Source organism: Caloenas nicobarica, chromosome 1, assembly GCF_036013445.1.
Source record: "Caloenas nicobarica isolate bCalNic1 chromosome 1, bCalNic1.hap1, whole genome shotgun sequence".
Lineage (NCBI taxonomy): Eukaryota > Metazoa > Chordata > Aves > Columbiformes > Columbidae > Caloenas > Caloenas nicobarica.
The window spans coordinates 201,632,371-201,646,162 of NC_088245.1; the positions used below are offsets into that span (position 1 = coordinate 201,632,371).

Sequence of the window (13,792 nt, forward strand, 5' to 3'; positions counted from 1 at the left end):
CTGGAGCCTCTTTCTTATGAGGAAAGGCTGAGAGAGCTGGGACTGCTCAGCCTGGAGAAGAGAAGGCTGAGAGAGGATCTTATTTACTCTTATAAATATCTCAAGGGTGGGTGTCAAGAGGATGGAACCAGACTCTTTTCAGTGATGCCCAACGATAGGATGAGGGGCAATGGGCACAGACTGAAGCTTACAAGCTTCCATCTAAACATGAGGAGAAACTTCTCAACTTAAAGGGTGCCAGAGCACTGGAACAGACTGCCCAGAGAGGTTGTGGCGTCTCCTCTAGAGACATTCAAAACCCACCTGGACAGGATCCTGTGTGATCTGCTCTAGGTGCACTTGCTTTAGCAGGTGGGTTGGACTAGATGATCTCCAGAGGTCACTTTCAACCCCAACCATTCTGTGATTCTGTGATTGTGTCATCTTGCCTTCTATATATGACATATTATGGGTTTATTAAATAAACTTTTCTGTCCTACACAGTTAGCAATCATTTTCTAATACCGTTATTAAGTGGCCTGGTTCTGTTATCATGATGCTCCCATGATGAATTAAAATGCGTGAAGAAGCACAAGCTTTGGAATGCAATTATGAGAGAAGTAAAACAGTGTTAAGATGGATGTTCTGTATATTTTCACATGGATCCCCTTATTACAAATCAACTGTTTGTTAAGTCCGGGACACAAATTTGGCTATGATCTTAACAATTTAACAACTTCCTTTAAACCTCACTTTTGCTAGTAGAAGGAGAAGTATCAGAATGCTGGACAGTTCTACCTTTCCAGCAAGCCTAGCAATTTGTAGATGATAATTATGTCCAGTGAATATGAAATGTTCTATTTGCTGCCACCAGCTTCTTACATATTAATCTCTACAAACTACTGATAGAAGGTACTGACTAATTAATAAGTTCTACTTAGCTTAAGGGAGAGCGATGGCTGGAGGCATGACCTGTCCAGCTGCTCTTTTGGGAACGCTGTGAGTGGCCAGTGCTCTGACATAAACCAGCAAAATAGTCCTCCTTGTTTTCAAGGGAGAGGAGCAATGTAACTGTTTCACCTACACTGGTCTCTCCTGGAAGCAAATTATACAGCTTTCCATCAGATACAGATATCAGAAATATAGACAGAAAAATAGATATCAGATATCAGAAAGTCAGATCTGAAAAAAAATATATCCGAACAAATCTGGATATTGGTTTGCTATTTAATACATACAGAACTATACCAATATCACAAATCATGATCAGGAAGAAACCTCACCTATAGTGAAAATGATGAGGTGGCACCCAGTCGTCTTGAAAGAGATAGAGATTCAGAGATCTAAGTTCATGCAGACTTCTATGCTTTTGAAGAAACCGGTAACAGCTAGATCCACATAAAGACTGAAATTCTCTGATGCTGTGCACTGAAACACACAGCATTGTGGTGTCTGGATCCTGGCACTGAATCCGCATCCTTGAGATAACCTTGTGGCCTCCGTATAAATAGTTATATAAAGTTAGACACTGTGAATTGCATTCACAAAAGTCAGCTTAGTAAACAGAGAGGAAGAGGGTGTACAGATGCCTTCAAAACTGGATGTGCTGTGTCCTGCATGCAAATACCAGAGCCAACTGCCTGTAAACAAGCTAATGAGAACACTGAGGGCAGTTCAGCCCAAATACAGCAATCTTGTTATCATAACTAATTTGCCTGGAGAAGTCTACTTCTTTCAATTCTGTACCTGAATGAGATCACTTAGAGCCTGCCTCATTATTTCTATATATAATTCATGCAGCATGGGCCTAACCAGGGGAGTTCTGAACTAGAGAGCTACAGCACTTCAGTTGGACTTGGTTTCTTACTTGTAGTGGAGCTGCAGTCCAAAGCTGCAGTTTTAGCACAAATGCAGCTTTCTGATTCCCTTTGCAGACCCTGAGCAGTGAGGAGTGACTGGTTTGTGTTTACTTCCAAGATATTTTTCTGTGTATGTTCAAAGTGCACACAAATAGGAGCACGAAACAACTTAAAAAAACGTTATTTGATGTGACTTTCTCCAGTGAATATGAGGACTAGGACAGCTGTGTAGGAAACAGAAGAGGACAAAACATCCTGGACCTTAGTGGAAAGTTTAGTTTTAGCAGCTTGCCAGTTTAGCAACACGGCATGCAGACATCCAGAAGATGCATGGGAAGGACTGTGATCCCCAGAGCACTGGCATTTATCATCTTTACTGAAGCATTTCTCATGAAAACTACAGTTTTATAACACTACAGGGGAGGAGTAAAAGATCCAGCCTGTAATATTGTTTCCAAACCGGGTAAGATCAGCTTTGTCCTTTAGAAAATGATTAAAAAAAACTTTTAAAAATGTAGTTTAACATCTCTACAGATGTTACATACTGTGGAAAGATTAAGTCTCAGTGCTCCCTCCAGACAGCAGCGTCCCTTTGAGGCAGGAGGGAGCACATATCTGCCTTCCCCTGTGCGGATCAGCGCTGTTCTCATTCTAACAATGGAAATTGTCGTTCTCTGTTAAGCTCATACTGAAAGCTTTGAATAAAAGCCTTAAAAAGCTCAGCTGAAAGTATTAATTCTGATGGAAACATGTAAATCTGGATGAAATCTTCCATTCATTTTTAATCTCGCTATGGTAAACCTTGTAATTAAGATGATTAAATGACTCGATAAAACCCTATATTTACATCCTTTAGAATACCACAATGAAATGCCATAATCCTGTTTATGGAAAAAAGAACAGCAGAGACCTTTTAAAATGGAGACATCAAACAAAGCTTGTTATTTAAACTGTTGGTAATTAATGAACCTCTAATTTAGCAAACTTACCTAAGAGTTAACTGTCTTGGAAACCCATTTAGAAGAAAAACCTAATGGAGGGTGGCAAAGAATCAAATGTTATCTTTATGGAAGGAAAAAAAAGGATAATGTTTATGATCAGGTTTTCCATGATTAATGTATTTTATAAGAGACAACTTCAAGCACTGCAACAAAAAGTATTAGTGGAAAAGCTTCTGTAGCAGACACATTAAAACGCTACAGGACTCCCAGTGAAGTCAGAGGCAGCATTTTTTTTTGGAGTAATGGTCCAGGAAAACCGGGAGGTAAGAGTCTGCTGGTGGCTGTTTATCAAAAGAAATCTGCACAAAATCCTTTTGGTTGAATGTTTTATTCACCATTCCGAAAGCAGACATAGTGTCTTTCCCAAAAAACTTCCTTAGTTTGGTGCTCAGCTGCTTCTCAGCAAAGACAACAATAACTTAACAAACTCATTTATTAAAACCAATATATTATTCATCTGAATCTGCACTGCAAATATTCTGAATATATTTCTGGTGCTTTTTTTTTCCCCTTACTTCGTCTGTCAAATGTTTGGACAACAATCTAATGAAAGCCTATATGATTAATATATATATATATCACAAATTTGTGCTTGTTTGTTTACTGCGTTGCCTCTTGATAATATATCACAGCATTAATAAACAGAAATCAAGTCTGTATACATATGAAACTTGTTTTCTGATTAAATTCTTCTCAAATAAATTAGGGTAGTATTTTTTCAGCCAGTGATGCTTTGTAAAGACTTTCAGATTTTTATAGAATTGTGTTCTGTAAGAATGGAATGTCGGTATTATTCAGTCAAAAGTATTTACTTTATCTTCTATTTGAAAACATGTTAATAAACCAATATCTCTTTAATATAGTGTTCTTTCATTAAGTCATCTTTCTTTTCCCATGATGATTTTGTCATTTTCTAAAAGGGCTCAATCCTGAAATTCTTAGGCAATTTTCTTAGTAGATATTGACTTCAGAGATTGAGAAATAGGATTCCATTGAAGGACGAATTACTTACAAGGTTGTGGAGAATTATTAGGTTTGATATTGTATCATGGATTTATCTCCCAGGATAAGTAAGTGAAAATTATTTCTAAAGGTGCTGATCAATGTGAATAAATCAATATAGTGAAGTTTGCGGTGTTCATCCACAAAAAATTCTCTATCATCAAAAACACCCCCATAAACCATGATCTTGTTAATCTTAGAAGTTCACACATTTCACACATGCTTTAAATAGTCTTTAGCTTAGATATATCCACTACAATAGCTCAATATTCCCTTGAAATTTCATCTCCCAGGTGATTTTAAGGGTAAAAATTTATTAGGACTATTTAGAAGACAATAGCATCTTTGCAAATCAGACACAGAGACTAAAATGGAGTATCCAGAAACTAAATGCTTTTTTTTAAAAAAAAAAAGTATTTTAGATGTTCCTGCACACAAATCCTTGAAGTTCTTCTGCAAAAGAGTTTTGTAACTGAAAGAGAAGTTTCATATTCACTGCTTAATTTCAGAATTGAATTCACACTCCCCTTAAAGTTCTGCTTTTGTTCAAAATTGTTTTTTGCAAACTGACTCTGATCTGGCAGTCATCTTTCATTAATGTCTTGTACCTTAGTGTCCGAGCTTTGTGGAGTGATTTATTGTTGAAACATCACCAGGTGTGGAATTCTTTGGAGGGCATATGAAGGTAGCTCTCCCCTTTCCCAGGAGACTCCAGCCACTGTACTAACATCACTTTCTGTCCCATTGCAATACCACAAGGATTTGCAGCCCCTCAGTATTTTGCAAGTAGGGAGCTGGAGGAGGATTATATGTGATTCTTCATTATATGGTGAACAAAGAAAGGGAGGCCAAATCCCATTCCCTCCCACATAAGGTTGTGTTTACATCTGCATAGCAACGCATTTTTTTCAGATTTCAGTGATTACTTCTCTACACTGCAGAACCTTTCTTGGCATAGCTATGGTGACAAAATTATGCCAACAAGGGATCAAAATATTTTCCTAGAAGTAATTTTCCTGCTGGCATAGAATACCAGTGCTCAAACAATATAAACTAAACCAACTGAGCACTGTCTGTGAGCACAGTAATTTCCACAGCAGGGGTTTTGCTGGCCCACTGATGAAAACGAAAGATACAAGTTTTTCACCATCAAAGGCAATGGGTGTATTACAGTAGAACATTGCATTGGAATCTTTCTAATTATAAGTCCAAAAGCATAATCTAGAGCTTTGGCTGGATCTTAGGAAAAAAAAAAAAAAAGGAGACGTTATGACTAGTTAGTCCTGCTTGACTAACCTGATCTGCTTCTATGACAAGGTGACCCACTTAGTGGATGAGGGAAAGGTTGTGGACTTTAAGAAAGCTTTTGACACTGTTTCCCACAGCATTCTCCTGGAGAAACTGGCTGCTCATGGCTTGGACAGGCATACTGTTTGCTGGGTAAAAATACTGGCTGGATGGTTGGGCCCAAAGAGTTGTGGTGAATGGAGTCAAATCCAGTTGGTGGCCAGTCACAAGTGGTGTTCCCCAAGGTGCAGTATTGTGTCCAGTTGGGTTTAATCTCTTTATCAATGATCTGGATGAGGGGATTGAATGCACCCTCAGTAAGTTTGCAGATGACACCAAGTTGGGTGCAAATGTTGATCTGCTTGAGGGTAGGAAGGCTCTACAGAGGGATCTGAACCAGCTGGATTGATGGGCTGAGGCCAATCATATCAAGTTCAACAAGGCCAAGTGGCAGGTCCAGAACTTGGTTCACAAGAACCCCATGCAACACTACAGGCTTGGGGAAGAGTGGCTGGAGAGCTGCCTAGAGGAAAAGGACCTGAGGGTGTTGGTTGACAGCTGAATATGAGCCAACAGTGTGCCCAGGTGGCCAAAAAGGCCAACAGCATCCTGGCTTGCATCAGAAATAGTGTGGCCAGTAAAATAAGGGAAGTGATCATCCCCCTGTACTTGGCGCTGGTGAGGCCCCACCTCAAATCCTGTGTTGAGTTTTGGGTCCTTCATGACAAGACAGACACTGAGGTGCTGGAGCGAGTTCAGAGAAGGGCAATGAAGTTTGTGAGGGGTCTGGAGCACAAGTCTTATAAGGAGTGGTTGAGGAACCTGGGGCTGTTTAGCCTGGAGAAAAGGCCGAGGGGAGACCTTATCGCTGTCTACAACTACCTGAAAGGAGGTTGTAGCATGGAGGGTGTTGGTCTCTTCTCCCAAGTGACAAGTGATAGGATGAGAGGAAATGGCATCAGGTTGCACCAGGGAAGGTTTGGTTTGGATATTAGGAAAAGTTTCTTCACAGAAAGGCTTGTCAGGCATTGAACAGGCTGCCCAGAGAAGTGGTTGAGTGACCATCTCTGGAGGTATTTAAAAGATGTACCGATGAGGCACTTAGGGATGCGGTGTGGTGGTGGACTAGGCAGTGCTGGGTAATGGTTGGACTCGATCTTAAGGGTCTTTTCCAACCTAAACGATTAAGTAATTCTATGGTTCTGTTATAATTTCAGAGAAAAAAATATAAACAGTTTGATGACATACAAGGTTCATTTTGTGGAATGACAGCTATTTTAAGGTGTATGCCTACTTCACTATTGATGCCCATCTATCCTTACACTCAGTTTGTTTGTGGAAATCATATTCAGCTGTGGTGTTGAAACCATCTCTCGCCTTTTCTGCCTACTCCTTTTCCCTCTCAGTTCACTTATCATCATCAAGCCTTAACATCATGCACTCAATTCCATCACATAGAGATGGTAGTGTCAACCTTGGAAATAGATTATAAAAGCAACCATAAAAAAAGAATGTACACGGAAGAGAGAAAAGCATACTGATGGCCAGAAGATAATAAGCATTAATTACATTGATAATTGTAATACAGTAATAACAATCATTCCAGAATAAATAAAAACCAAACAAATTTCTTTAACGGAAACTCAGAAGATACTTTATTTTCTATATCTCTTCGCCTTGCAATGTTACTTTTTCCAGGGCTCAGATTTCAACAAAGTCCTCTCAGTATAAATTTAATTTTCTGAAGAGGAAAACGATGGGATATGCTGGATCTAATGAAAAACAAGATATTCTGTCTACCATGTTGTCTCCAGGTGCTATACGGCATGCAAATATAAAGATGTACTTAGCAATCTGCAGACATTGCCGGAGTGCCAATTTGAAAAGCAAAAAGTAAGCTCTCTAGAATATCTACACGTTCATTTGGGAATTCACAGGTATTTAATGGGATTTACAATATTTCTGACTTCTCGCAATAATGCGGTTGTACTTGAAACTAAGCTATACAGCAAGAGGAAGCAACCAGAATCATGGCTGTACAACTGAAAACAAGAGACAATTTATATTCAACAACTGTATATTGACACTGACATTTGGAACAATGTTTCTGAAGGCTTCTAAACTCTAAAAGAAATATTCTGTGACATCAAGGCAGCATGTTCACCACTGGTGGCACAGAGACTATTGTTTTTATATTCAAGTTTAACATGGGGAAATAAGACAATCTTGGAACAGAAATTATGTTGCTATTCAGTGGCATCTGCAGTATATGAGCTTTAATTATTCCTTTGGTACTTCAAAAACTGTCAGCAGAGTGGTGGATATTTCATTTTTTAAGTTCTGCAATCAAATATATGTTGCATCTAAAATATGGAGCATCCAATAATAAGCGTAAAGGACCAGTGTGCAAACAAGCTGCAGCCTACTGTACCTGGCGAATGAAGTGGAGGGGAGCACATCAGAACAACTCCTTGACCTTCACGTACAGAGACAGCACTTCTTGTCCGACCACTAAAATTCCCCAGATCTATCAAAAGAACAGAGCATTATAGTTACATACCAAAGATTTTAAACTTTGTGGCTACTGTGACTTACATTTTGTTTCCTCTTGTAAAGCTGACAGTTCCTTTTTTCATATCTTAATCTATAAGAGAAGGGCCTTTAAAAATAAATCTATTTCCATTACAAAAAATTCCATGTTGCATTAGCACTTTATTCTCTTTTTAGTGTATTTGGATACAGTATCAAAGGAAAAGCAGTAGACAATATAAATACAGTTTACAAAAACCTTTATCAGTGCTTTTATTTCCTTTTGTCATATCCTGTTAGATTTTTTTCATCAGTGGAAGTGAGAAAAAAAAGGAAATAAAAGTGGAGAGAACACCCTGGCTAATATCTAGACTGATGATGCTGCCAACGTCACCTGCACAGTGCACGACACATTGTGATGAGAAGAAGGGAAAATCAGCTGTATTGGTTCTAAAACCGAATCTGATCTATAAGTTAGTTACTCTTTTTAAATACTTTCCTTCTGATTTCTTCAGTGTTATAAACAGAATCCAATTATGGGTAAGTATATTTTCCCTCCAAAACTTTCCCTCCAAAAGTTTCCAGCAGGTGAATAATGAACACTTCGTTTTCTGTACAAGAACTTTCGAGTGAGGCTGTAAGGTGCTGCCATGAACATTTCAATGTGTTTATTTAAAGCCTCTGATTACTCCATTTACCACATGGAACACTGGATCTGGATTCACATTTGAGGTGGATAGGTATGCTCTAGCATGCATAGCTGTAGCAGAACAGATGTGGCAGCTCTGTTCTGACATCAGACCGGTGCCTCGATCTATTCCTCAGTGCCAGCAATGCCATCTAAAATCTCTGTTCACTTAGGGTTTTTCCAGAGACGTTTCTCTCTGATGTGGATCAAAGCGAAGAGAGCTGCAATGAGGGTTCCCAAAGATATCTTTGAAAAGTACACTGAAGCTTCAGCAGGCACTAAATGAGGATCCAAAATATGAATAGATGGGGCCAGTGGGAACATCTCTCATTGTCATTCAATGACCTTTAGTTGTACCTGTTAATTTCTGCATACAGACCGAGGTGCTGGTATGAGCCAGACAGCACCAAACAGTTTGAACAGGTTGAGCAGAATTATTACTTTCTTAACTGCACTCAGCTGACAGTTCTCTGTCAGATGCTGAAGCTTCACATCTTGCTCCATGCCTAGTAGTGCATAAAACTGAACTTCAACGATTTTCAAAAGTAATATGACTTGATCTTTGATGAATTTCATAATGGGTTTAAGTGCAGTTTTTTAGGTGGAAAGAGACTTATAATCTTTCCAAATGCCTTTTTCACATTTCTAAAAGGTGTCTTGGGCATAGGCAGAAGCCTGAAATTTAAATGTATCAAAATTTGCACTGTCTTTGGCCAAAATGAATCAGCTTTCTCATTTCAACAGTAGACTTCATATCTGAATAGAGAAAAGGTGGATGGGCTTCTGTAGAATTTTAACAAATAATAGGTCAATATTTGCAAATTATATAAAGTTTTGCTAGGAAATATTTAAAGAAATATTATATTGCATTTTAAAATAAGACCACTATGGATTATAATACAATCTGGTGTAATTTCACTTGAAAGTGTTACCTAATGAATGTTACCTGATAGTATATTCTGCAGCAATGTAATTATTATTATTTTACATCTAGAAAGTAACAGGCTGGTATATCCCTGCATAATCAATTATTTTGGATGGGAAACAGCTTGCGATGAAAAGTTTTCTTAGTTAAGAATGTCTGGATTTCACTTGCGTGTGACTTTGGATCTACAAGTTTATGTACATCTGTGTTAAGTCCTGTATTATTCTAAAAGGAAGCTAATATATCAGCCAATATTGTCTGCAGTCTGTTAAGAAACCAATGCTTACCTTTCATTTTAATGCACAATTTAGGAATATAATAATCTTTTTCAGTGCTTTATTGCTGAGTCCTTGTAAAAACAGTGTATCCTTAAGGACATTTTTTCAAGGTCAACTTTTCAGGGAAGAATGACACTGAATTTCCGTAAAATTGTTCTTGTAGCCTTACTTCTCAAGAAATGCTGAATCTTCTGTGTATGGGTGTCCTAAAACATGCAGTTTGATTTATTCCACAAATGCCTTCAAAGCTCCACAATGTATGCATGAGCAAACCTCAATGAATTTAAAAAATGGACAGAACATGAACTATGTGTCATGGCTTCAACATGTTTTGAGAAGATGTTCTGGAACCAGAATAGCTGCTTTGTGGGAAATACATAGGCCACTTCTCTGTGTGTTGGAAAAAAAATATTATCATATTAGTGCTTCCTTAACCAGCATTTGGAGGAAAAAAACAGCCTATGGTGCAGACATCAGAAAAAGAGCTATAATATCACTGACTACCTGAAAGCCATTCTGCAAGTCTGCTATATGCACAATACTTTTTTTTAAAAAAAAAAAAAATTTGGATCAGGGAATCCAATTAGCTGAATAAATGAAAATATTGTGAGCTCAATAGTAAAAATTCATACTAGTGTGAGGAGAGGTTCTCTGCAATTTATATAGAGAGACAGACAAGGAAGCAATCTTTTCTACTTCTAAAAACTGTCTCTGAGATTTGTTTTCACAGATTATTTCTGCAAGTTCTTGTAAGTTGGAAAATAAGTAATTAGAATTTTCAGACGCATTTTTATTTTTTTTAAAAATAAGAACTTCTGTCTTTTGATTTAAATTCCAAACTCAATTTGAAATATTGATTTGTTTTAAAAAAATCTTTACTTTTGGGAAATATTTTTTCATTTTCTTAAAAAAAATCTAATTTACATATCTTTCCTGGAAGATGAAATATTTAATTGTAATGTAGAATCCTGTGTCACCTAGCATTATGTGTTTCCATTCCTGAGATTAAGTTTTTACTATCTGTGATGCACAACCTGGAAGCCAGTCAACACAAAATAAGGGAAATTTGTGACATCTAAATTGTAACTTCTGTAGATAGAAGTAAAAGTTTTGGAGGTTTTGCTATTTTTTCCTCAGGTGAATAAATGCTATTTTTGTATTAGCTATAGCAACCGCAGGATTTTTTTTTCCCAATTTATTGTTGTGTGATAGACAAATATTTCTTTCTTTTTTTTTTTTCTCTAAACAAAAACCAAGGATCTTCTTTTTTAGTTAAAAATAAAAGTACATTGTGTAACTCAAGTTTCTATTTGTTCAAACCAATTAATTTCAAAATAAAGAAGGAAGGTAAAAAAGAGCTTTGAATTTCAGCTCCTTTTGGCTATCTGTTAGTTCTGAAGTGGATTTCTTGTTAGCATACAGTGAAAAAAAAGATTAACAGGTACAAAAGCAGGGATTTAGCTGTAAAACAAATACATGTAGGAAATCTAAAAAGGAAGGAAAGGTGAAGGATCATGCTTGCAGTTCCCCCATGTTAAAATCATAAGTCAAATATGGAAGAATCAAATGAAAGTAAAATTCAATTCATTTCCTGGAAATCTCAGCCATTTCATATCTAACCATATTGAAAAAAGAAGAAAGACAGCTACTAGAAAAATATTCAAACCCTATAATTTTACTTTAAAAACTCTAAACAAATGTATAATAAAAGACAGCGTGAACAGAGGTGAGGACCGTAACCTCTCACACAGCGATGACAGCCATCGGTTCAGTATTCTTGCTGCAGTATAAATCCACAACATGTGTGACATGTCAGTCAGCCTGACACGGAATTAGTCTGTCTTTCCTATTATGATAATGTATATGGCTGGTTGATAAGAAAATGCATTTCTGTGCTCCATAGGTGTTCATCTTATGCCCTGAAAGATTAGATTTATTTACCCTTATCTCACTGTTAGCAGCAAAGATGCTAACACCTATTGTGTTATTTTCAAAGCTATTCCTAGTGTATTAGCTACGTGAGTTCCATATTCTTTCATGAGGCACAACCTCGACTACCTTGAAAATGTATAGTAAAGTGTCAGTCGCCATTTCTAATACAAACATAATATTAGCAAAGAACACTTGAGATCGAGTGTGCATGGCAGGAGTAGCGTAGTTGTCTTTATTGCTGAAAAAATATTCAAATGTTACGCAGTGTTACTAGAGAATAACCTGTGACACAGGAGTGGTCTCTACTACGAAAGGGAAACAGTAGAGAAATAACAAAACTACTGAAGATGTGAGACGCTAAATCCAATGGGTTTGGTGCAATACTGCCTGGACGTGCTAATTATGCTTCAGATACAACTAGCTCATTGTAGTATTTGATCTTTGACAGGAGTTACAAACTTGGGAAAAGCATTCAGATCTCTGATCCAAAGCAGCTGCCAGGTAGTATGGCTGTCTTGGCAGTAGACATCCCCATTCTGCTGAAAGAAGCTGAAGTATGGGTTTCTCCCAGCGCAAGTTTGTGCGTAGTGATGTTCTTTGTTGAAGAATGAAACTCACCACCACAAGAGTATCGGTATAAATAAGACCCAACAGAAAACAAACACTTTTGCAAAAGATGAAAGGAGTAATGGAAAAGAAATGAGAAAAATCTCAAGATAGGCAAAGTAACAGAAAACCTTTGCAGGACTGGCAAAAAACCAAACAACTAAATAAAGGGGGACATATTCTGCCATTGAAGGAAGGACCTGTACAAAAATTAGAGCAATTTTTACCAGTTATTAGGTTTCCAATTTGCCTTCACTGTAGTTTGCCTTTTAGGCGTGCATAGGAGGGATCATTCATTCTCTGTTGGCTGCAGCCAATGACAGCAACAGAGAAGGGGAAGGTTTTTGTGACCCAGACAACAGTCCACTGATAACTGATATGAAATTAGGATCAAATTAAAAATGGAAATCAGATTTTGTTTTTATTTTAGGCAGTTATTGCTTGGTAACCTAGCACAGAAGCTGTGCAAGGCTCTGTAGTTCATTATCAGTGACTTGAACCAGTCAATTAACTTTAAAAGTAGAAATTAGATTGGTGCAGAACTTTGTCTTCTGTTAGCTTAATTCTGTAAGTTTGAACTATTTTATGTGCAAATTTATTATGGGATTTAAAATGGACATTGTATGATACGTATTAAAATGTTTAAAGATGCATACTGAAGATATCTAAAGATAAGTTTAAAGCAGGCAATATTCTTTACAATAAGGTAAAAATAGCTCTACACAAGGTAAAACACTTCTGTCAGGCCAAGGACAAACTTATTCATTGCATCGTCACTATAGAGAGTGTAGCCTTCCTCTCCTTGTTTTGAAAGATAAGACTAAGAAATAGACCTTGAGCTGGAATTGTCGCTCTTTAAAAAAGGTAAGATTTACAGAGAAAATAATTCCATTAAAAACATGTTTTTCAAAATTCCATTATAACCTAAAACAAAAACATGGTTTGACTGTACGCTCTAAACAATGGGAAATATAAAAGTTGGGTTTAATAGCCCACAAACACAGGCTATGGAAGAATGAAAGGTAGGTATTAAAAAGAAGTGATGTGTGATTGTATAGGCAACTTCTAAATTTGATGAACTAAATACAATACCCACAGGGTATAAAGATGTCCAAAGAAATTAATAGATCATTTTGTATTGACATACACCTATTTTCTAGGAATACCAGACTAAATTAGCATGAAGGGGACAGTACCAGGCTAGTCAGTGACAAGCAACAGGATGGCATGCCACAGGTTGAGGAGCTGTGTGGTAGTGAGATTCCTCAAACTGCACCACGAGGTGAAGGGCACAATCAACCACACTTGAAATGCTTCTACACTAATGCGTACAGCATGGGGAAAAAGCAATATGAACTAGAAGCCTTGGCCCTGTCCCAGGGATATGATATAATTGGCATAAGTGAAACCTAGTGGGATGAGTCCTGTGACTGATGTGCCATGATGGCTACAGGCTATTCAGAAGGGATAGGCAGGGTAGGAGAGGTGGAGAGGTGGCCTTGTATATAGTGGAGGGGCTGGGATGCATGGCACTCGCAGTTGGCAATGGCAAAATGGAGAGCCTCTGGGTAAGGATTAAGGGACAGACAAATAAAGCAGACAACATCGTGGGAGTCTACTAGAGACCACCCAGTCAGGATGACAACACTGATGGTTTATTTAAGGAGCTAAGCAAAGTCTCTAAGTCATCTGCACCTTGCCAGATG

General features: G+C 37.7%; 1 protein-coding gene across 1 annotated transcript in view; it reads right to left on the minus strand.

Moving 5' to 3' along the window:
- CNTN5 (contactin 5) overlaps positions 1-13,792 on the minus strand; it is a 361,776-nt gene that overhangs the window by 189,429 nt on the left and 158,555 nt on the right. The window contains exon 5 of the mRNA XM_065645468.1: positions 7,560-7,655. Coding sequence (XP_065501540.1) covers positions 7,560-7,655 — 96 coding nt within the window. The remainder of the gene's footprint in view (positions 1-7,559; positions 7,656-13,792) is intronic.